Genomic DNA, 27,297 nt, shown 5'->3' with positions numbered 1-27,297 from the left:
ACCTTAGGCTCAGGAATTTTGTGACCACCTTAGGCTGTTTATTAGGCTTAGGCATATTAGGCTGCATATTAGGTTTAATATGTACAGAGACAATTAAATACAGAAAGAAAACTGTCACTGTCAAAAATTTGAGCTTCTCATTGTATATGTAGCTGATTGACATTTTTATTTCCTTCAGACTAGAGTTCATTCCTAGAATGCAGGCGCCACCTTGTGATCAATTTATTAACAGCCTGCTTTTTCAAAAGATATTTTTTTGTAGATAATTAACACGGACGTGTATTCATTTTATGTATATTTCTTTGGTTAAATTAGGAACAGAATATATTAATGAACATTAGAAATAAATAACGTAAACATGCCAGATGGCTTATTTCCATCAGGCAGGTTAAGGTTCATAAAAACATGAGAAAAATATACATAGAAGAAATGTAGAAAACACCCTGGGAGGAACAAAGATAGAGGATAAATACACATTGTTGTGAACAGTTGTTGTGAAGTGGAGACATAAATAAAATACTTACTAAAAAAGAAATTGATACATTTCTTTTCACTCGAGAAATTTTTAAAAACTATTATTTCTTGCTTTTGGAGTTAATTGTCTTTATGTGTATTTTTTTCTATGTTTGACGTGTAGCGATATTGGTAGAAGTGTATTTTAAAAGAACGCAATTAAAAGGCCGGAACCCTCGGAACTAAAATTGCACGTCGAGTATCCTGACGACTCCGTTATACCGTGACACGAAACGTCATTACATATTAATATCGACTAGCCTTGAGCTTGGTAAGTCCAAGCCACACTGGAGTCATGATTAATCTCTTTATAATAGTCTCATACTGAAAGTGTGCTCGGTTGTGCATCTAATAGTGTTTATTTTCCGACATGACATGGTATTGTGTTGCTGACAGCGGCGACTGCAGTTTTGTTTAAGCTAACGAAGCTAACGTTAGCCAGGGGCTCTGCTGCAACAACACAATACATCTGCGAGTCCACAGCTTTACTGCATGACTGTATAAACTAAAACTACGGACGGATAGTGACTTTGATTGTTAGAATTCACATTGATAGTTTTATTGTTGTTTAACGTTTCGATTTGCATGTGAAATTTCTTAAAATGCTAACTTATCTTAGCCGCTAATGTTACTACGGTTGCTCTGGATAACGGTGAATCAACAGGGCCGATGCAAACTAGTATCTTGGATCATGGGTGTCAGACTAATTTTAGTTCTGGGGCCACATCCAGCCAAAAAAAAAAAAATGGATAAATTAGAGAAAGCCAATCAAAGTTTAAAAACGACCTCAGATGACTAAAGTGCTGGTACAAAATAATCATACATGCACTTAATAATCAAGTAAACAGTAATGGAATAAAACTGAGCATAGTTTTAAAAACAAAAATAAAATCAATTAAAAAAAGAGTAAAAGAGAAGATGGGGGGAATAGAAAAAGATGAAGGATAAATGCCAAGGTTACTTGTGTAGCTGGGACAAATAAGAGGTAGCAGATATATTCAGTGAAAAATTAGCTACTCGGATAAGTGGTGAAACGTTTTCTCAAAACTCAACAAGTCCAGTTGCTTTTTAAATGCTTTTTTTTTTTTTTTTTTGATATACCACAGTCTTCTATGTAAAATTCAGGTTGCAGGCCTTATGTTTGACACCTGTGTCTTAGATCAAGCAGATTTTGGTTCTTAAATCGCAAATGATTGCAAATTAGTTTTGCCGTCCTTATGTTTTTTTTTATTATCATTTATTTATTTTTACATTTATTTATCACATTAGTTCAGCCTAAAAAATATTAGTTCTGTTGTTAAGATGTGTATGTTACTCAATGGTGGTATGGTTAACTGTTTATTTTCTTGCCTTGTCTCTTAATTGATAAAACATAAAAACATGCAAATCTGCTGCAACATCAGCACAGAAATTATCTTTACATATACATGTTATATATACTCTCAAAGTGATATAACTGTATACGTGTGACTGACCGTTTCTGGGACGTCAACACAATTCATCTTTACCTTTCAAACTTTTTTTTTCTTGCATGACATGAGCAAGATCCATGAATTCATGATGTAAAATGTGGATTTATATATTTGGAATAATATAGAAAGATGTAGAATTAAACTATCTTTGTCATCACTTGGCTTGTTTCAATGAGCAACAGTTCTGTAGCTTTCAAACAGATATTAAATTTAATTCTTATAGAAAGCACTGCATTCTGATGTTACAGCATAAATCAAACACAAGTGTGCTGACACTGCTTTCGTGTGCTGAAGTGTCACATTTAAACATATTCATTCATGATGCTGACCCTGTATTAAAGACAAATTAATGTTAAGTTTACCCATCAATTAATGTCAATATGGTTTTCTGAATGATTAATACTCCATGGTCGTCTCTGCTTATTTGTGCTTAGAGCAGCTGTGATGGCGGGTGAAGGAGGGGTTGACCTCAGTAGGAAGTTTGTTTCGGAAGCAGAGCTCGATGAGAAAAGGAAGAAAAGGCAGGAGGAATGGGAGAAAGTCAGAAAGCCAGAGGATCCAGAGGGTAAGCACATATAACAACCACATAACAGTTATACACTGGTTCAAAATGCACAAACTCTCACAAACATGTATGGCCAAGCGTGTGTCTACTGTAAATGTTTGTTTGTGTGTTCCTCAGAGGTTCCAGAGGAAGAGTATGACCCGCGTTCCCTCTTTGACCGGCTGAAGGAGCAGAAAGACAAGAAACAAGAGGAATTTGAGGAGCAACTTAAATTCAGTGAGTTCTTTTTCCTCAGTTGGTTATAAAGAGTTTCCTCTGCCACTCTACTAAGGATGCGTTATCCTTCGTAGTCATCAGTACAATAGTCGGCCCTGACACTCTCGCTACTTCTGAAGGTATCTTTTACTCACTGCTTTAAAAGCTAATTCTTGTAATGAGTGCTCGTAATATCTTACTCAATGATTATCTTACACACCAACAGCAGTTTACTCATTATGGTTAGTCCTACTCAGCCTGTGAATATAGTCTGTAAACAAAGCTTTCATAAGTCGGTCAGAAAACCTGGATTTGAGTTTGATGAGGCTGTTACAGTCATTCAATAATAGTGCACTATTCCTTATTGTGGAAACTGCTCAGTAAACAAACTAAGTAAATAAAAGAAACCATACACTTATTCTAATCCAGTGAAGGATTTAAATATGTCATTCACTAGTGAAAGTAGCACTATACAGAACAAGCACGAAGGCAAAATGTAGATACTGGTGTCTTTTCTCCTCCTCTGATTTTCTCCCACTGGGAAAACCTGCACTTATTCAGCTCAAGTGTTCATACATGAATATTTAGCATCATTTATCTGATGATTGATTTTTAATGACGATTGATATTCTAAAGCTCGTGTGTGTGGTTCAGAAAACTGTCTGTTGTGGTTTGTTTTCCGACAAATGCTGCCATGTGTTGAGAGCATGTTTCCATGGTGACAGGGAACATGGTGAGGGGGTTGGACGAAGACGAGACCAGTTTCCTGGACGAGGTCTCCCGGCAACAGAGCCTGGTTGAGAAGCAACGCAGGGATGAGGAGAAACTGGAGCTGTTGGAATACAGAATATCCTTCATTGTGTGTTTGTTTCTGTAAACAAAATACTGTAACTATATATACGCCAATCAGCCACAACATTACGACCACTGACAGGAGAAGTAAATAACAATGATCATCTTGTGAAAATTCAATGTTCTGCTGGGACACTTTTAGACCTGGCATCATGTGGATGTTATTGAGACATGTACCACCCACATAGATCACACCAGGCACCCCCACCCCCACAGCAGTGACACTCCTTGATGGCAGCAGCCATCCCCAGCAGGATGCAGCCAACACAGACACAAAAAGGGCTTAGGACTCAAAAAAACATGAAAAACAGCACGAGGTGTTATTTCATTTATGCTTAATGCCCATCTTATTTCTGTGGTTTACAGAAATAGTCCACCGTACTCCATCTCTTAATCTCAACAATATTTATATTCTGTCCTCCTCCTGTGTTTGCTCTTGATCTGTTTTCCTCATGCTGCCCGGAGAGGTTTTCTTAGCCTGTCCCTTTCTACCACCATGCTCACAGACAGAAGTTGTGTCCATCATCCTGCTCTTTGTGCCCTCTCTAGTGATTTATTACGGTTTATTCACCTTAACTCTGAACTGTCACAGCGCTTTGGTGAAGCAGGCGTCCACAGAGAGCCGCCGAGAGCCTGAAAAGAAGGCGCCGCCGAAGCATTCAGGGACGGAGCAAAGGACTAGCCACCTCTCTCAAGCACATTTATTAGCCGGAGCTGTCAAGAGGCGCAAGTACGAACTCAGACAAGTCCTTTAAAAACTTAAAGTATGTATTTGGAGTCAAGTTTGTTTCCGTCGGATGAATTCTTACTCTCCTTTCAGCTGTTTTTGTCTCTGCCAGCTACTGAAGTATACTAGCTTTTTAATGTGTCTAAACCATAACAATTAAAGTTGCGAGACAAAACACTGAGCTGCGAGACACCTTAGGATTACACACAGTTGAGGAGATCTGCAGAGTTGGTTGATATATTTCTGCGGTTCTTTTTGTACTAGTGACCACATACTGATGTAAAAATATTAATTGAACCAGCTTTGAATTTTCCTCAGTCTCTTCTTTCTCTCCCGCCAGTTCCTCGCAGTCATCAGACAGCAGTAAGAAACAGAAGGTGGAAATCACAACGACAACAGAGGCAACTGCAACAGCGGGAAATGGAGCCGGACACACAGGTGGGCTGCAGTCTGAGGCTCATCAGACGAGAGAAACACACTGACGTGCAGCTCACTGCTAGACTGAATGATGCTTAGGAGGAGTGGATTTATGGTCTACCCGCAAAGCTTTTTAGAAATGGAAAGAAAAGAAAGTCAGAAAACTTAATTTTTGTCATGTTTTTTGAATGCTTTTTGTTTCGGGTTCTCTGAAACACAAAAAAACATTAATCTAATTGACTCTGTTTAGCTTTTTTTAACTCAGGTGCTAAATGCGAGCTAGTCCACCAGCTAGTTGCTAACTTAATTTCCAAACTAATGACAGTTTCGAAATGAACTGGGTGAGCACTGCTGGAAACTAAGGCTGCACTACCACCAATAGCTTTAATGTAACAGATGTAGTAGATTGATAATTGCGTTTAATTTTCACTGTCATGCTAATTAGTTAACAGAACATACGAGTTAAAGAAAAACTGGATGAATCTCAGAATCTTACACTGTGCATTGTTGTTCAGAGCAGGAGGGCGGATCAGGAGGAGGAGGGGCGCCGGGAGCTGAAGATCAACAGGCAGTTCCTGGCCTGACGGCGAAGACGCCCTCTGCTCCCCTGAGCTCCGGTGAAGGCGTGCTACACCTGCCGTCGGCGGCCGTGTGCGTCGGCGTTTTACCGGGACTCTGGGTTTACTCTGGCAGCAGCGACTCCGACAGCAGCTCGGACAGCGAAGGTAGCGTGGACGCAATCATGTCGCCGTACCCTCGGCACAGCAGGGCCTACAGATAGACACACAGCAGCATCCGCACACAAACTGAAACACGTGCGCAAGCCTTCAGAGCGGCTTGCAGCAGTCAGAAACACTAACCTCATATAAGATAAACACGCACAGGGGCTCATTCCCACACAGCTTGGTTTGGTGACTGTGCTCCCTAGTGTCTAGGGAGGATGGAAACATTGCTGCAGTCCTGTGTCTACGACTCAAACCGACAAAAAAAAGACCAGAACTTTAAGAGTTTCTGTCTTTCTCATTCTCTAACTTGAATTTAATTCTAGGTACTGGTCTGGAGGTTTCCATATGAACGAATGGGCCTGCATATGTACACAGAGCTGTGTGGAAATGACGTAATAACATTAATAAAGGGGTACACACACATACGACGAAAGCATACTTGCAGTACACACACCATATCATATCACTTTAGTCAGACACACAGTCCTAGCAAACATTTTTCAGTATTCCTGTTGTTTTCACAGCTGTGAGTTAAACTGTTGCTCTTTGTCATCAGACAAAGTTCAGCCCAGTAATTTAATTCTAATAGTTCAAATTTCAACTCTATCCTAAATGAATCTTATTTGTGTTTTCTTGCTATTGTGGCGCTCAAACGTGACACCTCCGCCCTTCCTTCCCTCAATCGCATCTCACGCAGTTTAAGCCGAGCAACCAATCCCGCACTGCCTACCCTGACGACATCCTGCCCCCCCTACACTCCCCTCCCAACCCAAGCCACAGCGACTGCAAGCTGTGCTATTGGCTGAGGGAACAGTGATTGACAGCTGTGGAGCGAGGAAGAGACTGCTTTAGACTGTCACATAAGTCGCAGCTTTTAGCTATCGGCTGCAGCGGAGTGAGAGCGGGGACAGGGACATGTTTTGTCTCTCTCTCTCTCTATCTCCCAGTTTTGGGTAAAATGCAGAGTGTGAGTGGTTTAAAAGAAAAAAAAAAACCCTGTTTTTATTTGTGTGATGTAATGTGTTCATTTCGAAGTCACTCTGGAAAGATGCTGGACTGTTTGCTGCTGCCTCAGGCGTCGAGAGTGATGTCTGAGAAATAAACAGCTTTCCCGTGTTCTGTGTGTTTACTGTGAGAGTGACGGAAAGGCTTATTACGTGGTTTGTGAGCCTGTTTCAGCCATGACAGAATGAGTGTGGTCATTCATCTGACTTCGAAGAGGAAGGGATAGAAGTGTTACCTCAAAATATCTTCCAGCATATTTACATGTTACAGTGAAGGTTTATGAGCCAACCTCACTTTGTGTCTTATTTCTTTTAGCTGCCCCTTTTTCATGACATCCTGGCATAACATTATGACCACTGGCAGGGGCAGTAAATAACACTGATCATCTTGTGACATTTTAGTGTTCCGCTGGTAAGCTTTTTGACTTAGCATAAACAGGACAAGGTGTTGACCTGGCCCCTCAACCCATAGGACCCAAAGGACAACATTGTTGTTAGTGGACCCCACTAACAACATTCTGTTACCAGACACCACAGGACACCCTCAGAGGGCCCATGTCTATTCTCTGATGAGTGACAGTGGACACCTACCTAATATTAGGAAGGTGGTCATAATATTATGTCCGATCTGTGTTTGATCCTATTATCTTATTAAACCTTATATATTTTTTTCAAGATTACAGAGGACACTGATAACACTTGCAGATACAAGTTTTAATTAAAACACAACCAGGAGTTATTGAATACATCGTGGTGCTTGAAATAAATTAATCTCCTGCAAAGTGTCAAGTGCTCATTAGGCACTGGCAAACACTACTTGCTGTGCTCTGTGGTGGGCGTCTTTATGGATTGTGATAATGGAGACTTCAGGCGAGTCTCAGTGGACATGAGTAGAATACCAAATGAAAAGTTGGGTTCCTTCTCTTCAGGTCATTTTTATTTCAGGGGTTTAAAACTTGCAAGGGAAGAAAAACAAAATTCAGATGATCATTTATTGCGGGGACACACTCAGATGGGTCCAATTTGACGTTTCAAATAGCACTACAAACCAGAGTAAGTGCAGAATGTACTGTGTGGCAGAGCTAACCTAGGGTGACCTCTAGTGGTGTTAAAGTTACTGACGGCACACATGAGTTGAGGCTTAACTAAGAGCATGGAAAACCTTCAGTTCAGGGCATGGTAACAGTCGTAAAGGCCATGTTGTTATATTCCAGATAACAGGTTTAATGTAGTGGAGTGTATTTTTCACTTCATAAGAGAAAACGTGTCTGATTTATTACATGTGAAAAAAAATAGTTATATTTCCATTCCAATGTCTGGCAAATATAAAGCTTCAAGGCCCAAAATGCAGAGAAAAAATATTTAATGAGAAAATACAACTCGGTCTGGAATCACAAAATCAACTATTTTAATTTTGGGATTATAACAAACATAGAAAAATAGTTCATGTCTCCAAAGTCAGGACTGTAATTAATAAAATTTTTAAAAAAGAAGTTGATGAGTCTTTCAGCTCTCTGATGGTGGGGGAGCAGACTTGCGCACAGATTTGGTCAGGGCTTGTTGGATGACTGGGTACAGTTTATAGCATCCCTCAATGCAGGTCCGAACCCCGGCTGTCAGAGCCTCTTCAGTCATTTCTCCATCCGACTGCAGCCCAGAAATCTGGTTCAGGCTAGGGAGGAATGCAACGGTCAGTCCGCCCTGGTTCTTGCCGCTGTCTGAGCTGCAGTTGTTTTCCTCTGCGTAAGAAGGGTCGACCACATAGGAGGCGCCGTCCTGGCGGATGGAGCAGCCGAGCACCAGGTCGTACATTTCAATCCCTGCATCCGCAAGTGCAAGAGAGGCGCATGTGACGGCATGTGCCAGAACTGAGCCGCTGTTCTCCAGAACCATCACGTTGACCTCGATCTGAGAGCGCGGGTACTTGTGCAGGAACACGGCTGGCTTCAGGCTCTCGTGTAGCATCAAGGAGAAGTCTTTGTCCTGGCTCCCCTGGATCCAAGAGCCCCTCTCCGGGCAGGAGAATGGAGCAAAACGCATGTCAGTGGTCAACCTAGACAAACGGAGAAAGACAGCAGAGTTGTTTTCTAAAAGTCTCCAAGTAGCAGACAGAATAAACATAAGTGCTGACTTCCAAGTAATAATGTAGAAGCTAGAAAACACACCTGAGGTCGGTTTACTAGTTTACTGGCATGTTTAAAATCATTTTTACAGTTTACGGCCACTTTCTAAAGTTTAATGTATAATACTGGTGAGGTAAGAAAAATGCAATCCATTTCCAGCTTACTGATGATAATCACAAGGATATGCATACATTACACAAATTAATACAGCTACTCCAAGATCAATCAGAACCAGAAAAAATAATTATTTATCTTCAAGGGGCAATTAGGGTGGGAAAAGAGCAGCAGGACCTGCTGCCAGTAACAGTATGTGGAGGTAAAAAGACATAATCTATAGGCAGTATCTATAAAGTGTCAAGATATTTAGTGGTATAGATGATAAATATAAAAAATGTAAAATAGCAGATTCAGCAATAAATAGTTTGTAGCATTGTGATATTACACATAAGACATAGAGAGAATAATTGCACAAGGCATAAATCTGAAGTTATTGTAAACAAATAGGTTACATTTATTTTTACTGCTTATACATTCACATTTATGATAAAATAACCATTTATTCTATTGATTTGTAGCATTGCACCAGCAGAAATAAAAAAATAAAAATACAAAAATAAGAACATTTTAATGCAAATCGTAGGTAGGTATGTAAAATAAATCAGTTTGACATGTGTTTAAAAGTATCGTATCCCTTTAGTTTGTGTTTACTCCGTTATAGATTAATAAATATAAGTGAACAGAATAAAAAGATCAGTAAATACCTTCCACATTTCATATCGGTTTCATCTTTCCGCTCTGTTTCTCTGGGTCCATAAACGCAGCACATCAGTTTGGTGTTTCCAGCCTCTATGTACGCGGACCCCTTAGCTTGGCTCACCAGGCCGCACCGGACAAAAACGGGCCGGACGTCGACCTGGTCCCGCTGCCGACCGTCTGCCCTGGGGCCCTGCGAGGGGACAACCGCAGCCGGTTTGCCGACAAGCAGAGACGGACTTTGAGACACTTCTGGCCCGCGTACACGTTTCGTGTCAGTCGGCATGGTGTATTGATATCAACTAAACTCAGCAGCATGAGAACCGGTCCCACACGGAATGTGTTCCCCCGAGAAACACAGCAAGCAGAGAATTATTTCCGCCAATGCGTCGCTCCGAAGGAAGTGACATCAAATGTGTAGGGATACAGTAATATTTCATCATTTTTACTATTCACGTTATTAATACAAAATTGATGACACCGCGTATTTTGAATTACCTAAACAGTAAAACTATGTCAGTCAGATTATTATTTTATTATTTGTTTATTTATTTTATTGTTATTGTATACATTTAAGACAAGATTATGATACAGATCAACGTTATTTTCCCACTGGTATTTTTTAAATTACTTTAAAAATATCTATTTTATCAAACAATGTATAACAAAGAAACAGGGAGCATAATTATTAACAAAAAATATAATACAAAATATACAACGAACAAGAAAAACAATAATACAATTGCAGTGATATTTTAATAAAATAATAATAAAATAATGGCTTTTAGAAATGATGACTTATTGACTTTAACATGTTTTTAAATATGTAAATAAAACACTTTTAATAACTAGCATTTCAGGAAAAAATACGTAAAAACACATTTTCTGTTCAATTTAAGGTCGACGCTGAATTTGTTAAAATTGAATTTATTCATATAATTCAGCTTTATTTTACCAAAAAATAGCAGAAATGTGCAGCTGACACCTGTGTCTTTTTCATTGCATCAGCCAAAGAAAGGAAATTTGTACCAGTGATGTGGCGGGTTCGGTGCAGATTGACAGCACGTTTATCCAATGAGAATGGACGCTTTCTGACGTTGCGTTGGGAGCGGACCAATGGGCGGCTGCCATGGGCGTGTCCTCGAAACACTGCGCTTTCCTTCTGGTCGAGCAGCGTGGAGTGAGGCTGTGTGTTTTGGGAGCAGTGACTGATTCATTCTGCGAGAACAGCGACTACTGTGAGTACTAGCTTTTCTTTAACTATTGTTGAATTAAATATCGTTTACTGTGTCATTCGGCGAAGTATGTTTTCTGTCAGAGTTGCCTGCCGAAGTGTTTGACTGCACACAGAGAGGTAGCCTTGCTGGCTAACATATTAGCCTGCTAACGTCAGTTCGAGCTAGTACCTCTGGCCGGCACAGCGGTTTACAGTCAGCTGACCATGAAATAATACCGAATACAGATCATTGGAGGCAGTGTGAGTAGAAATGATTTTCTCTGACGTGACTCACTATTTTATGACACCAGTTTATGTACACTTGTTTACTGCAGAGGTGCAAAGGTGGCTAGGGAGAGCTGATTTTAGACTCATGAGGAAGGGAAATGACCTCCCAAGACTATGTATAGGGCCTGCAGGTATAACTCAAATGAAAGTGTGTATATGTTGGGAACAAACGAACTCCCAATGGGTTAAACGCCTTGTCAAGTTCTGGCATATAAAAACAAGACAGGATTGATCCACTAAGCCCAACTTGAAATTTCACTTGAAGATTTGTTTCTATGCATCTGAATCAAATTCTGCTGGTTCTTATTTGCATCCTCAAATTGCACATTTTGATACTTTAATCCGTTGTTATACAGTTGTGTGTCCTTTGTGATCTTCATCTGCCTTTGTGAGAACACTCTGAGCTGAACTTTCCATGCCCATCACCCCAACAACCCCGCCTCTGTTTGCCAACTTATTGGTTTTGTTGTCAGGATGGGGACTGTTTCTGTTTACCGTCCACTTGGTACCCCCAGAGAGCAGAGGGTACCGGCTGTGCAGTTTCCTTTGACACTCCATTTGCTCCTGTGTCGACTCGTGGGAATTCAGTTCCTGTGCCTTTTAATTATATGCAGTTTTTCTGTGTGTGCGTGTTACTGTAGGCATAGTGCAACTCAGCTAGATGTCTGTTTTCAATTCAAATCCTTCTGGGATGAGAGAGAAAATCCGTGCTATTATAAACGCTTTCATTTAGTTTATAAATTTATCTAAAGAAATTATTCAAAGAACAGAAAACTGGACTTCACATTGGAGTCAAAGGAAAACCAAACAACTGTGACAAAATAAATAACATACAGAGATTGCTGGTTTGCAGGCTTTTTTATTTGTTGATTAAACAACATATTTTTGCTGAAGAGAGGCCTGCATTTTAGTTAATAATGAAGATTTATAACGCACAATTATTTGATTGGGGAGGCAACAGTCAGTGAAGCTGGGACCAGCGTGGTTGTTTATTTTACCTGATAAATTGGTTATTGATAAATTATTAATTGTTTTTTGTTGTTCAGTTTGGTCTTGTGAATAAAATGCCTAAATTGCAAGTCATCTGTTTCTCTGGCTCTGGTTTGCAATCATGAAAACATGATGTTTGGAAACATCCTGGCTCCAAAAATGATAGTTACATAGATTCAGAGAAGTAACGAATATTCTGTAAGCTGATTAATTCAGTGATGCATTACTGCAGTGATATGATTTTGTCCCACATTCGGACTCAAAACCGCCATGTCCACATCTGTTTGAGTTCACTGCAGTATGAAAAACCTCGCTTGTCCTGCAGGATTCCTGAGCTGTTGTTAGTTGAGAACGCCCACTTTGCTTGAGGTAAATCACAGAGTGGACGTTAAAACTGCATGTCAAGACACACACTTTGCAAACTGACTTTGCTGTAGGCTCGGGGTTGGGATAAAGAAATATCCCCATGATATGAAAATTACTTGACTTGATAAAAATCATTTTAAATGATTTTAAATTTGAGCACATTTGAAGATGTCTGCTGTAGTTTTGTGAATCAAATTAACAGTTTTTATTACCGCGTCACTGTAGAAATGATATGATCATGGAAGAATTGTTAAGTGTTTTCTGGATTATCCAGTAAATTAAATGCCTTTTGTTGAAGCGGTCTTGCTGATCCAACCTTGCTCAAAATGTCCGAATACAAAGAGAAGTGTTGAAGCCACCACAGTGTATCTTTGACTAAATATGTCACATCACCTCTCAATAAGCTTGGACCATTCCTGCCTTATTCACACACTATGTAAAGTCTATAGGGGTCATACAAATAGAAACCAAATGGTATTCTCTCAGCTGGAATGTTCCCTTTTTTCATAGACTGAGCTGAAAAGACAACCCTGAAGGCAAATTTCTGACTTGAAGGAAACACTAAGCTTGTTCAACTGGTGTCAATATGGCGTTTTAAGACCAACCGCTTTTCCAGAAAGTATAATTCCTGAGAGTCAGTGCTCAGACAAGAGATCTCAACACAAATGAAATTACACACTGTACTTGGCCGATTTATCACACTAGAAAAAGTTCAACCTGGTTTGTTCACATGTGATCAGAACAACAATAACAGCTGTTTGTTGCACATAAGCTTTAGCTTCTCTACTCTTTACTCTGCAGATATCCTCGTAACTGCCACTTTAGCTCTGGATCAGTTTGATCTGAACAGAGGTGCAGGAAGTTCCCTCCCTTAAAATGACTACTGCCTTCAGGCCTTTTCTTTCCTTTTTTTTTTTTTTTTTTTTTGGAAATGAGCAGGAACAGCTTTGCATTAACTGTCTTTTTCACACCTTACCATAAGTAAATGTGTTCAGAATGTTCCATAAGGAAACAGTTTGAACTAGATATACATGTAACTTAAAATGACTGCCAGTTGTGAAAAAACTGTTAAAAATGTTGTGTCTGTTTTTGTTCAGAGAGCTGATTCAGAATGGACTCCTCCTTGAGTGCAGCTCAAATCCGTGAGAAGTTCATCGACTTCTTCCGTCGCTATGAGCACCAGTACGTTCACTCGTCATCCACCATCCCGCTGGACGACCCCACGCTGCTTTTCGCCAATGCTGGCATGAACCAGGTACGCGCCGTGGTTTTTCACGTACATGCTCAGTGATTCACAATGCTTTGAGTCAGTTACACATTACAACCTGTTTCTCCCTTCTCAGTTCAAGCCCATCTTCCTCAACACCATCGACCCGTCCCACCCCATGGCCAGGCTGCATCGCGCCGCCAACACTCAGAAGTGCATCCGTGCAGGAGGCAAACACAACGACCTGGACGATGTGGGTAAAGATGTCTACCACCACACCTTCTTCGAGATGCTGGGGTCCTGGTCCTTTGGGGACTACTTCAAGGTATTGTCAAACTGTATAATTAAACGGACACTGATGCCAATAATTCAGTTTTAAAAAATCCAATAGTGATAAACTAGGGAAACAGTGAAATTAATTTTACCATTTACTATGTTGTCTCCTTTTTCCCTCTGCAGCAACTGGCCTGTAAGATGGCCCTGGAGCTGCTGACTCAGGAGTTTGGTATTCCCATTGAGCGTCTGTATGTCACCTACTTTGGAGGTAACGACGACGCAGGACTGGAGCCTGACCTGGAGTGCAAACAGATCTGGATTGACTTAGGGTGAGTTTTCTTTTAAATATTATTATTAGTATTATTAATTTATCTGAGTCCTTGTTATCCTCCTTGTGTACCTGCTAATATTTCCTTTACAAGTAATTTACTACTGTTTTTACTTACTTGTACTGAATCTCTGCAGAATGTAAAAAAAATAAATAAAAAACATATGCCATCTCAAGTAATTGCATAATGTTAAGATCGGTTCCTGTTGGCTGTGTGTTGGTCAGAGATGTGGAAGTATGCTTTTTTCGCTTTTTGCTTTATCTACACATTTTTGTTGCTTCTCTTTCGTTTATTTTCATTACATGTTCCTTCTTAATGTTGGCAAATGATTGATCATATTTATTTTACTCTTGGGGACACTTTTTACCTTTTTAAAATAAGATTAGGAGTGAAAATTAACTAATTTCTTTTGCCTGTGTTTTGCTCAGGATGGATGAGGCTCGCATCCTTCCAGGCAGCATGAAGGATAACTTCTGGGAGATGGGAGACACCGGCCCCTGTGGTCCCTGCAGTGAGATGCACTTCGACCGCATCGGAGGCAGAGATGCCTCTCACCTGGTGAACATGGACGATCCCAACGTGCTGGAGATCTGGAACCTGGTGTTCATCCAGTTCAACAGGTGACAGAATAAATGAGGGTTTCTTATCATAGATCAGTTTATCGGTGCAGACCATAGACTGTATAAAGATGGGCGGTAGAAAAGCTCCTCTAAAGCAGGTAGAGCTCCCCCTTGTGACTCGCTGCAGTATAAGCTCCATCCTTTCCATGTTAGTGGGCAGGACTTGGGCCAAACTAAATATACATTTTAGGTATTTAATATAACCATGCTGCACCTTCAAGTGTCAGTTGTTTGGGTAAGTTTTTTTTTAGTTGGTTATTTGACACGAAAGAAACAGGATGTGACATTATGGCGACTATTCTGGGAAAATGACGTCAGATGCACTGTCCATATTTATTTACAGTCCTGAAGGCTGGAACTCACTGTTATGCCTTCTTGAGGTGTCATGGGCCTAACTTAATGAAACGTCAGTGAACAGAGGTGCCCACTTGAAAACCCCAACGATGCACCACATACCTACTGCCTACTGTGGTTGGCTAGGCTAGCTTGCTGGGTTAGCTGGTGTCTTCCTGTTGGTTTGGTGGCTGACCGCTAACCTGCTCGTTGGTTTTCAATTGAACTTGACTTCTAAATGTGTTTGCTGCAGACATGTTGACCCTCACCTTTGTGTTTACTGGCGCAGTTATTCTCACACTTTGATTATTTATTTATTTTTTAACTAAAAGAAATAACATTTCATGCAGTGCCTTATGGGATAAAATGTTAAGTGTTTCTGGTTCATTGCATTTGTTGACACATTCTTGCTAACACCTCCGGGCGTGTCTCAAAATAATTGCTTCGGATTAATGCGGTCGAGCAGCTTTGAAAACGGTAATCCTGAGTGGTGCTTTGTCCCCGGCTCCGCAACAACTTAGGTCACTTTCACACCTAGAGTTTGATCAATTTGTTCTGGACAAGAAATAATTGATCTGTTGTTGGTCTGGTGTTGCAAACAAAGCAGAAGCTCTTAGGATTCAGCTGAATGGTCTTAAAGTGAAGATATTCGTTGAAGCCCAGTGACATCATATGTTTATTCATAGTATTTGATTTTATTTCTGGTGAATAAGTCATGAGCATGGTCAGTTATTTTGGAAGTGAAAATGATCAGATAGAAGCATAGAGACGGTTTCAGAGTTTAATTTGCAGCTTTCACTCCAGACTAAATTAGTTTCTGTAACACAGTTAAAATAAACCACCAGTAAGTTTGGACTATAATTTTTAATATTTATTGCTGCTCTTTTTGTGTGATGCTACAAAACGGTCATAGTGTCTCCAGGTTTCAGCTCATAATTAATATTTTTTCCCAGTCGTTATACCACAGTGAGCACTTTGCATGCGGCCTTGTGTTTAACTATAACCAGTTCTGTGGGTTGTATAAAGCGATGATTATACGCTTTGTGATCACTGAATATAAAGCCAGCTTTCATGAAGGCCAGGTGTTGTTGGAATTAGGACACACCTATTATGAGTTGTTGTTGTTTTTTTGTTTTTTTTACAGCAATTGAGACAAATGTACCACTCTCCTCTTGTTTTTTTCACATTAAATTCATATTAAAAAGTTTTACTGCTGTCAACAGTTAAAATAATTTTATTTAACTTTATTACCCAGCGCACCAGTGGTGAACTTCACAAAGGTGGACAAAATTAAAAAGTAAATATTTCTTTCCTTCTTGTAACTTTTTTATTCTGCTCTGTGCTCAGGGAGTCGGAGACGGTTCTGAAGCCGCTGCCTAAGAAGAGCATCGACACCGGGATGGGTCTGGAGCGTCTGGTGTCTGTACTGCAGAACAAGATGTCCAACTACGACACTGACCTGTTTGTCCCATACTTCGAAGCCATTCAGAAGGTACTGAGATGGATTATTATCTATCATTAGATATAGGATAATTAAATGCAGAAAAGTATCAGATTTGGTAGGGTCACATATTTTCACTTGCTTTAAGATCAAGAACAAACCCACTGTAGGGTACGTTTCTTGCCTGAAAAATGGAAAAGCCTGTAAAAGTTTGATCAGACTTTCATGTGGCTGCAGTGAGCTCACTGTCCTCCCTGAGGTGATGTAAGAAATACAGAGAAGTGGCAGAGCAGATGTAACGGTGAAAAAGTTTCAGTGATGACTTAATTAAAGAAAGTTAACAAAACTTATGTTAAACTCGAGTCTAAACACGAACAGTTCTGGGATCCCTGTGTTTTGAAGAACAAATGTAAATGTAAATACACCGTTCTGCCACAACATTATGACCACTGACAGGAGAAGTAAATAACACTGACCATCTTGTGACAATAAAATATTCTGCTGGCATTCGTGTGGATGTTACTTAGACGTGTAGCACCCACCTAGACCAGACCAGACCAGACCAGACCAGATACCCCCACCTCATAGCAATGACGCTCGTTGATGGCAGCAGTCATCCCCAGTAGGATGAAGCCTGACACAGACACACACACAAACCAATTAAGGAACAACTTAAAAAAATGAACACCAGCACAATGTGTTGACTAGATTCCAAACTGATCAAGTATCTGTGGGATGATGCACAGAGGCCCCTCCCCTCAACCCATAGACACCACAGGAAACCTTCAGAAGTCCATTCTCTGATGAGTCAAAACTGTTTTGACTACACAATATTAGGGAGGTGGCCTTCCAAGCTGCCTTATTTTTATTATATGTGTTTGTATGTGTTTTAATCAGTCCATTAATTAGCTCTGTTTTTGTCAAAAAACTGAAATTATCTGTGTTCATTTCAGGGCACGGGAGCTCGACCATACACCGGTAAGGTCGGTGCTGAGGATGCTGATGGCATCGACATGGCCTACCGCGTGCTGGCTGACCACGCTCGCACCATCACCATCGCCTTATCGGACGGCGGTCGCCCTGACAACACGGGAAGAGGGTGAGGCCCGGACACTTTAAAGCCAAAGAATATGGCTGAATTATTATGGTGATAATTTGTGCTTAGTAGTATGATGATTGATTTGCTGTTTCTACCATGTTTAGTTACGTGTTGAGGAGGATCCTACGTCGCGCGGTCCGTTATTCCCACGAGAAGCTGGGAGCTCAGAGGGGCTTCTTTGCCTCTCTGGTGGATGTGGTTGTCAGTTCTTTGGTGAGATTTTTCCTCCTTCCCTCATCTTGTTTTTTATTCTAGCATTTCCACAATCCTTAGTTTGATATGTATAATCTAAACCACACTCATCCACAGCAGCTATACAAGCCAACAATATTTAAAGGACCCAACATTCATCTTAGTACTTTAACCTTTTAAATAATGGTCGCCTCCTTTTCCTCATGTATATCTCCTTCACTCTCTTGCTCCAGGGCGAAGCATTCCCAGAGTTGAAGAAAGACCCAGAAATGGTGAAGGACATCATCAATGAGGAGGAGGAGCAGTTCCTCAAAACCCTCAGCAGAGGGCGCCGCATCCTCGACAGGAAGATAATGAGTCTGGGAGAGAGTAAGACCATCCCAGGTGAGACACGCTGAATGCGAAGCCTGGTTGCGCTCTGCGCTGTTTTTGTTTCTTCTATACCCTGGCTACCCTTTCATCTCTCCCCACCGCCCACATCACTTTCTTTCTCTGCTCTTTTATCTGTCACTTCTTCCCTCCCTTGATTTCTCTCATTTTTCCTCCCAGTAGAATTCGGTGGCATTACGAACAGTCACTTTCTTTATGCATCATGGAGGATGTTTCAAATCTTTCTTATACAGTGTTTAAAATTACTCTGATTGGCTGAATGAGAAATTAAATGGTTAGTATGTGGATAACATAATGCGGCTTTAGCTACGTAGCTTGTCCTCGCAAGATGCATTTGCATTGAAACTGAGAAAATCATGACTGGATCTTTTTGTTACAATAACATGTTATGACTCCAGTCTTCCAGCAGCGTTGCTTCAGACAGACTCTCATCCTGCATATCAATCAGCTTTTCTTTTTTCCCCTTCCTTTCTCTCTCTGTGTCTGGTTGTGCAGGCGACACAGCATGGCTCCTGTATGACACATACGGTTTCCCTCTGGACCTGACCTCCCTCATCGCAGAGGAGAAAGGCATGGAAGTGGACCTGGCTGCATTTGAAGAGGAGAAGAAGGCAGCACAGGTGAGCAGTGAAGGAACCCACCTTGTGTTCATATTCTCTTTAAAGTCCTCAACTCTTCTGTCAGTGAGGCTCCACTGAACAGTGTTTTGTGCCCTCTCGTGTGGGAGCACTATTTTGCCTTGTGTCAGCGTTCTCCAGCGTTTGCGCTGTAAGTGAGAATCAGGAGCTGTGCACCTGCTGTTTAAATAAATCCACATTTACTTCACAGCCATGTGTAAATCCGTAGACGTTTGATTTGGCAAAATATTGATATCTTTTCTAAAAAAGAAAAAAAAAAACCTTCAGACTGTTGCCTAACACGTCCCCTTTAGCTGATGTCTGCACATGGTGCTGCTCCAGTGCTACTCCCCGCCAGAGGGAGGGCGTTTGAGACACGCCACATGATAAAGTCCTTGTATGATGCTGCTCTTCTGTCCATCGCTACATAAAGCCAAACATTTTGATTGGCCCAGCAGATCTTTGTTGGAGTATAATCAGCTTCCAACACAGTGACTCTGGGCCAACTTTCCCGCCACTTAATAATTTATAGCCGGAGAAAATGCATTCATATATATTTCGTCCTCATCCTGTCGTGTAAATGGAGTTATAGGCGGTTTCTTGAACTGATTTTTTTAAATCAATAAAGATGGAACACGTTGAGTAAAGTTTAACTCAGAAGGCTCAGAGATACAAACATTTGTTTGAGTTGTCGTCTGTGAAAGATTCAGTCACTGATTTTGAAAGTGAAGCAGAGAGTAAAAACAAAAATGAATCTGACTTGCAAAAGAGACTCAGCGCCAACTAGCATCTCATGACATTTTTAGCCAGACTGATGGAGTACACAAGTATATTACACAAGTATTGCGACATGCAAGACGTAACAACGTAATCATGATGTATAAAGCAAGCAACCATCCCTCCCTCACAACAGCAATGGCAGCGGCAAAGGGTTCACGATGCTCAGAGGAGGATTACTGACTGTTTTGAAGATAGTTTTCAAAAATAGTTTTTCAAGTCACTGCAGCCGTGTTGTTGATGTTGCACCATGCGTATCAACATAATGACGTATGTGTCGGAGGCAGCCGTGCCTCAGCAGACTTGGTTCAGGGTAACATGAGTACAGGCCAGCGGGGGACGGAGGGGGGGGCACTCGTCCATGTGAGTGCACCCTTAGTTATGACGTCTATGTCTCCCAGTGCCCTAAATGAGCCTTTAGAGAGACACTGATTCAACATGAATGTAAAATTGCAAATTTTATAACAAGATCTTGAAGTTAGATTGCACAGGTGCACATAATAAAACGAATGGATAACCTTGCATTTAAAAATATGCCAATGACTCAGTTAGAGAAGACATTCTTGCAGAAGCAGGCACAATTTTGTGTTATGCATGTATGCTCTAGAGTTCTAGGCGCCTTGACACTTCATAAAATACAAAATCAAGATTCATGTTGCATTTAAACTGCATTATTTAATAACTGATTATCTTTGCTCATCTAAAATGCTGAATTATTTCAGTTTCTAGTGAGTCTCTCATCTGTTTCCCTCTATAAGTTTAAGTGGCGAACTGATCCTGATCAGTGTGTGCGCCTTAATAATTGAACGCACGTGTGTTTGCGTGTCCAGTTGAAGTCTCAGGGTAAAGGCGCAGGAGGCGAAGACCACATCATGCTCGACATCTACGCCATCGAAGAGCTGAGGAACAAGCAGACGCCCGCCACAGACGACTCCCCCAAATACAAATACACCTCGGACGAAAGCGGCAGCTACGGTCAGTGATGATTACAAACTCTCATTTGCCAGTTTATTAGGTACAAATGCACTCTAATATAACACCCCTGCACTAAATCTCAGCTGCATGACGGTTCCTGTATTCAACATTTGTTTAAAATAATTATAAGAGCTGTTGATTCAGCTGTGTGTGTGAGACTGTGCTTTCTGCTGTATTGTGCTGAACCGAGTGGTGATTTAGTTTAAGGCCAACCATGGACTGACCCTCTCCTTCTTTGTGCATCTAGAGTTTCTGCAGCCTTCAGCCACCGTGCTCGCTCTGCGTCGTGACCGGGCCTTCTGTGAAGAAGTGTCCACGGGTCAGGAGTGCGGCGTGCTGCTGGACCAGACGACCTTCTACGCAGAGCAGGGCGGGCAGACGTTCGACGTGGGCTACATGCTCCGAGAGGACGACAGCACAGAGGATGTAAGTGGTGGAAAATGAAACCATAATAAAAAAAAAAAGCAGAAAGAGGCGTGAGGAATTAAAAAGCCCTCATTAGGGTAATTTTCAGAGTTATTGCGTTCCTTTTCTTCCCCCTTCAGGCTACGTAAGAATCCAGGTTTAGCTTTTGTTGACTTTTAATTGGCGAGATAAGATGATTACGCTATTCGTCTTCCATGCATTTGCATTTGCTTAAATTGGTCTAGCGGGTCTGATAGCTGGTAGAAATGACTGCTTCGGGCAAACAGACCGTCTGCACGGCGAGAAAAAGCTGCCAAATGAAATATTACAGTTTTAACAGAAGAATGGATGAAAGATAAGAGACTGTAATCGACTCCGTTCCGTAACTGAGAACCTGAATGGTAGGAAAACATTTATATCGCAGCATGTATAAGACCATCTGTGGAAATAATAAATAATTGAATTGCTTTCTTTCAGATGTCTTTATATATCGTTCTAATAATTTAATTCTTGTTTTTGTGAAGACTTGTATTTAGTCTCTAAATGCACACACACACACACACAGCCAGGAGTCTTTATTCAATATCCTTCCTTTGTGTAACCAAGTCATGTCTCTCTGCAGCGGACGGAGTTCACAGTGAAGAACACGCAGGTTAGAGGAGGTTACGTTCTCCATGTGGGCACCGTCTACGGAACCCTTAAAGTCGGAGACCGCGTCACTCTACACGTGGATGAGGTATGAACGATGTTCCATGTGACACCTTGTCAGCGTCCGTTTCTCTCTGGACGAGGATCTGACGGAAGCGTCCGTTCTTTCCAGGCTCGTCGCCGGCCCATCATGAGCAACCACACCGCCACTCACATCCTAAACTTCGCCCTGCGGGGAGTGTTGGGGGAGGCGGACCAGAGGGGCTCCCTGGTTGCACCCGATCGCCTGCGCTTCGACTTCACCGCTAAAGGTGCCCTGAGCACCGGTGAGATCCGCCGGACCGAGGAGATCGCCTGTGCCATGATAAAAGACGCCAAGGTCAGCGGTGGAGCGCGGTTCAGGTTTTGTTTGCTACGTCGTCTGTGATTCGATAATAATTCATATCTCCACCCATCCAGCCTGTCTACGCTATGGACGCTCCCCTCGCCGAAGCCAAGGCCATCCAGGGTCTGCGCGCCGTGTTCGATGAGACCTACCCCGACCCCGTCCGCGTCGTGTCCATCGGCGTCCCCGTCCAGGACCTGCTGGACGACCCCACCAGCGCCGCAGGCTCCCTCACCTCCATTGAGTTTTGCGGTGGAACGTGAGTGCGATGCCTCATTTCTTTCCTGCTTCCGAGAATGCAAATCAGCCGGTAGCCGACTGTGAACTGAACTGTTGTAATGTGAATGATCAGACTGCCAGATAAATAGTTCACTGCTTTGTTTAACAGAACAATGCGTTCGTGTGACCGCCCTGTCTAAACTGGAAAAGAGGCTTTTGTCTTGCAGTGCACGGTTTGTAGTGAGACTGCTGCACATGCACTCAGTACAGTGGTGTATTAACGATCTGCATGGTTGGAGCTGTAAACATTAAAGATTCAGTAGCAGACTGCACAAAGCCAAAAGGCAGAAACAAACAAAACACTTGATTAAAATAGAGAATACAATATGACACGTATAAAGAATAAAAACATGTTATTATTAAGATGAAAAGAGTAGTTTTAAATTTCTTATTATGTCAATGTGACATATTGATAACTTTTGCTTTCTTATTTATTTATTTATTTATTTTTACCTCAAACTAATTGTTAATTGTAAAATGTCCATGTTGATGAACCATCTGTTCTTCCACATAATTAAAACGGTGCAGTAGCTAAATTATTTTGTACCAAAATGCAGTAAAACTCTAGATTCTACATCAGATACAGACTCCAGTCAAATTAAAGTGCTCAGTTCTGAAGCTCGGACCATAACCACCTTAGTGCGACACCAAATAACTCCCAGCTTATTCAGAAATGGGCGATTAGGTGGAGCAGGAGTGGAGCTGATGTACGGGAGGTGACACGTTAAGTCTTCATAAAATTTAAACTAAATTATTAAAACTCCACCCTCAATTCAGTTGCCTTAAATGAATAAAGAATATAATACCAGGCTGTAAACATGCTTATTTTCTTTTTGTAACGTTGGAGCTTTTTTTTACTTCGTTGCACACAACAGATGCAGAAGAAAACAACACTCGCTTTATCGTGACCATGCTTTTCGCCTCACGGCTTCATCAGGTTTATATGGACCATCTCAACAGGCGTCTTATATAAGCAGCAGCCAACAACATAGACATCAGCTGTTACTGGGTCATTTAGAGCTGGTCACAATAAACAAATACAGTTCACATCACCATACCAGTATATATCAAAGAATTACAAGAATTACCTACTTCTAACCCCTGACTAAGGCTGCACGATTATGGCTAAAATGATAATCACGATTAATTGTTATGATTAATATTGTAATCACGATTCATTCCTGTTAGAGAAAACATCCGTATTTTTATTGCATTACTTTTAAACGAACAAAATTCAAACAGTTTTCAGTGCAAAATGAAACTTAAAGTTTACATAAATGTTGTCTGTTTAACGTCACTCGCCCTAAATCCAAAACAAGTTGATGATGACTCAGTACACCGGGTACCTTGAGGCAGCCTTTCCAACGTACTTGTTATTTAGGCAGCTTAATGAAGCCTGAACCATGCGTTTGCCCCCAAAAAATTTGAATTAATTGTGCAACCCTAATCCTGACTCTAATCCTCCAGAAGCGTGTGTTGTTTTGGTTGTTTATGTGTTTCAGAGATGAATAAAGTTGCATAAATATGACGCAAGGCAGGACGGAAAACCTTTTTTTATTTATTATTATTTTGTCCTGAGCTGGTGTGCCGTATGACACGCTCTTAGCTCGTAGAAGGTAAAGCCGTGTGCATGCAGCGTCAGATTCCCGATGTGTCAGACCTGCCCATCGGTGCTGCGATACGTGGAAACTCTTAATTGGATTTGTGCATCTTTACGGTGAGACGTCCAGTCCCGGGACATTCTGTCGAGCTCCGCTGACTTGTTCAGCGTCTCGCCCGTAAAAATTGGCCTCGAATGCCAAGACGTCTCCACTCTGTCATCACTCGAGGAGCCAAACTACCGAGCTGCGTTTCCCCACACACGTCCGCACGCTCTGATTTTAAGCAGCGTTTGCATGAAGCGTGTTTTCCTCTTTAGTTAACTGTTGCTGTGCTTCCTGCTGCCGTCTTTGATGTTGTTTTAATCTGCAGCCTCTTCAAAGAACCCCTTCTCCCTCTGCTGCTGTTGTTTTCGAGTTTTCTTCCCCTGCTCATGTGCCCCGTCCTCTGCTCCTTCTCATCTGCCTCCCGCAGATGAGAAGGGAGAGTGTAACGCTGTTGGTGATGCGCCGCTGTTTTTTTTTTTTTTTCTTATCTGCAGCCATCTGCAGAACTCTGGTCACGCCGCGCCGTTTGTCATCGTCTCAGAGGAGGCCATCGCTAAGGGCATCCGCCGCATCGTCGCTGTGACAGGAGCAGAGGCCCAGAAGGTCAGGACGCAAACACACAAACACACACAAAAGTCACACTTACCGCAGCTTCCTGTATCATGTACGCACACATTCACCCACACTAGCATATGGGACGTTAAGATTAAATAAAAAATAAACCTTATTCGTAGTTGTGTTGCTGCTGATGGTCAAGTTTGCACAACTAATTGAATGTGCCCCAGACAGAGGCACAACGTGTCTCTCGGACTCGGTGATGAAAGTTTAATGAAGCTTGAGGTGAAGTTGGAGCTGGAAAAGAGAATTTAGCATTTTCCCCTTCGCTCGGGGCCCAGAGGACAAATGAAGCTTTTCCTATTTTTAGGCAACAATTGGCGTTTGATCCTCCTCCGGTTCCTGTTGCCTCTCGCTTCCAACCAACGCTCGGCTTCTTTTTCTTGTCTTTTCTTCCTGCATTTTTTTTTTTTTTTTCTCGCCCTTGTCTGACTCCCTCCCCACCGCTGTCTCACATTCATCAGGCCCAGAGGAAAGCCGATTCCCTGCGTCTGTCTCTGTCTGCTCTGGGAGACAAGGTGAAGCAGCAGACCGCCCCGAACAAGGACGTCCAGAAAGAGATCGCCGACATGACCGAGGTAAATTATTTATGTATTTTTTTTCAGCTGGAATAACTTCAGAGCATGCTCTTGCTCTTATATAGCTCTTTTCTACCTACTCAAAGGTACTCAAAGCGCTTTTACAGTCAGAGACACATCCACCCATTCGCTCACACAAGCACATACACATTCATACAACTGGGGGTTCAGTATCTTGCTCAAGGACACTTCGGCATATGGCACACTCAGGGGATCGAACCGCTAACCCTTTGGTTCATGGACAATCCGCTCTACCTACTGAGCCATAGCCGCCCCAAGCAGAGCAGAAGAACTTGGTGCAGAAGTACAGACAACAACTTTTTTTTTTTATGCAGTCGATAGGCACCGCAGTGATCTCTCAGTGGCAGAAGGACGAGATGAGGGAAACCCTGAAGGGCCTGAAGAAGACCATGGACGACCTGGATCGCAACTACAAGGCCGACATCCAGAAGAGAGTCCTGGAGAAGACCAAGGAGACGATCGAGAGCAGCCCCAACCAGCCGCTGCTCATCATGGAGATGGAGACCGGAGCCTCAGCAAAGGTGACACACGCAGGACGGGATTTTAATTATTTAAAAAATAAATAAAATAGAGCCAAGATGAGAGTTGGAAGCCATTTCTACCAATTCTATTTATTTTAATTTAATCTGAAATGACATGTTATCCCCCAAGGAAATCCTACAAAGACACGGAGCCATTTCATAATCCAGACCCCAAGACTTTTAATCGGAGTCCTGCGCAAAATAAATTACAAGTGCAAACAGTATTAAAATTCTCTTTATCTCTGCAGTAATGCACATTTTCCCAGGCAGTCTCTCAGCTTATCTCGTTCAGTTATTGCCATGGGACCAAATCAGCACTGTGGCCCATTAGTTCTAACCTTGAGACATCTATAGAGCTGATTAGGAGACTTTTCTTTTTTCTCTCTGCTTGTTACTTCTTCTTCTTCTCACTTCCTCTTTGCATCCCTTCCTTTTTCTCAGGCTCTGAATGAATCTCTGAAGCTGCTGAAGTCACAGTCTCCTCAGACCGCCGCCATGCTCTTCACCGTAGACCCCGACGCCGGCAAGATCACCTGCCTCTGTCAAGTCCCACAGGTTCCGCTCACTCATTCATTCATTCAGCCTCTCTCCCTCAACTGTCTTCCACAGATCTGTTCATTTCGTCTTCTTCCTCTCTACAGGAAGTGGCCAACCGCGGCCTGAAGGCCAGCGAGTGGGTTCAGAAGTTGTGCCCCCTGCTGGACGGCAAAGGAGGCGGCAAAGACATGTCGGCCCAGGCCACAGGCAGGAACACGCAGTGCCTGCAGGAGGCGCTACAGATGGCTAACGACTTCGCACGGCTCAAACTGGGAGAGAACTAAGAGGAGAGAGGGTTTGTATGTGGGAGGTGGAGAAAGGAGGAAGAGGAGGAGAAGGAGGTCTGGTCGCAAATACTACTTTCCTCCCTTCCTCCCTTCCTTCCTTCCTTCCTTCCTTTAGGTCAGATTAGAAAACTAACAAAACTCTAGAGTTTCTCACTCCCGCCGCGTTGACAGACGACCGCTGACGCTCAGCCAGCAGTAAAATGAGCCTCTCATGTTTATTGGGACTTTTCGTGCTCCTAGTGAAATTCACCTCTCTGGAAATAGCTTGAATATAAATAAATATAAAAAAGATCATCTCGTACAGTTGTAACGGGAGAATGGAGGCAGGAATTTACTTTATCATGTCCACTTAATTATTGCATGCTAGTGTCCAGAGGGAAAGAAAAAAAGGGACGATTGATTTAAAACTGTAGCTTCCACCTCCCGAGCACAAAGTCGTCTCTTAATGAACTCAACCTCTTGTTTGGAAACAACCCCGACGCACTTTGTCTTTCTTTTGGCTTCTTGTACCACTTGAGCTCGGCCTCACAAACAAAAGTGGAAAACCTGCCTCGGCTCTTCACCGACTCGGTTAACAAAATCCAGAGCCTGTTGGCTGAGGGATTCATGCGATCCCTGAACGGTGGCTCCGTCCATCTGTGTGAGCGAAAGTCTGCGTTCTCCCTGGTCGCGCATCCACTAGCTGTATCATAGTCTTGCTTCTCCAACGAGCCATTACCTCGAGGTTTGATTTAGTGAATAAATAACTCATTAACTGTATAAAATGAACGTGTCCGGGTATCGGTCTGTGTAACTTCATGTGGCTGACATGTAATACTGATTATAAATGCAGGATGTTTCTATCACTGTAGCAGGTCCATGTCAGAGTAATGTTATGTTATGGGGATGGAATAAATGAGACTGGTAAATGTCA

General features: G+C 42.0%; 3 protein-coding genes across 5 annotated transcripts; 2 read left to right on the top strand and 1 right to left on the bottom strand.

The window, feature by feature from the left end:
• The first annotated feature begins 714 nt into the window (after positions 1–714).
• On the top strand, positions 715–6,582 carry psme3ip1 (proteasome activator subunit 3 interacting protein 1). Of its 3 annotated transcripts, XM_047596379.1 has the most exons (8): positions 715–784; positions 2,420–2,550; positions 2,668–2,766; positions 3,471–3,592; positions 4,188–4,327; positions 4,665–4,762; positions 5,257–5,466; positions 6,164–6,582. In XM_047596379.1, exons 2-8 carry the CDS (start codon positions 2,430–2,432, stop codon positions 6,166–6,168), a joined length of 795 nt encoding a protein of 264 aa, XP_047452335.1. In that variant the 5' UTR covers positions 715–784; positions 2,420–2,429; the 3' UTR covers positions 6,169–6,582. The 3 variants fall into 3 exon arrangements, with proteins under 3 accessions (XP_047452335.1, XP_047452334.1, XP_047452333.1); XM_047596378.1 differs by having other exon boundaries at positions 2,425–2,550; positions 5,257–6,582; XM_047596377.1 differs by having other exon boundaries at positions 5,257–6,582.
• Positions 6,583–7,816: 1,234 nt separating this feature from the next.
• Positions 7,817–9,708, bottom strand: exosc6 (exosome component 6). The gene is made up of 2 exons (XM_047596380.1): positions 9,355–9,708; positions 7,817–8,523 (listed from the first exon to the last, which is right to left on the bottom strand). Exons 1-2 carry the CDS (start codon positions 9,630–9,632, stop codon positions 7,977–7,979), a joined length of 825 nt encoding a protein of 274 aa, XP_047452336.1. The 5' UTR covers positions 9,633–9,708; the 3' UTR covers positions 7,817–7,976.
• A 723-nt stretch (positions 9,709–10,431) lies between these two features.
• aars1 (alanyl-tRNA synthetase 1) lies at positions 10,432–27,297 on the top strand. The gene is made up of 20 exons (XM_047596375.1): positions 10,432–10,584; positions 13,304–13,461; positions 13,550–13,738; positions 13,873–14,018; positions 14,447–14,638; positions 16,319–16,463; positions 17,366–17,511; positions 17,616–17,724; positions 17,937–18,087; positions 18,589–18,713; positions 20,318–20,462; positions 20,710–20,888; positions 21,490–21,603; positions 21,688–21,894; positions 21,975–22,159; positions 24,320–24,428; positions 24,905–25,018; positions 25,354–25,560; positions 26,002–26,115; positions 26,202–27,297. The coding sequence occupies exons 2-20, from the start codon at positions 13,318–13,320 to the stop codon at positions 26,379–26,381; spliced, it is 2,901 nt and encodes a 966-aa protein (XP_047452331.1). The 5' UTR covers positions 10,432–10,584; positions 13,304–13,317; the 3' UTR covers positions 26,382–27,297.

Source organism: Mugil cephalus, chromosome 10 (genome assembly GCF_022458985.1).
Source record: "Mugil cephalus isolate CIBA_MC_2020 chromosome 10, CIBA_Mcephalus_1.1, whole genome shotgun sequence".
Classification (NCBI taxonomy): Eukaryota; Metazoa; Chordata; class Actinopteri; order Mugiliformes; family Mugilidae; genus Mugil; species Mugil cephalus.
This window is presented reverse-complemented; position numbering and strand designations above follow the sequence as displayed.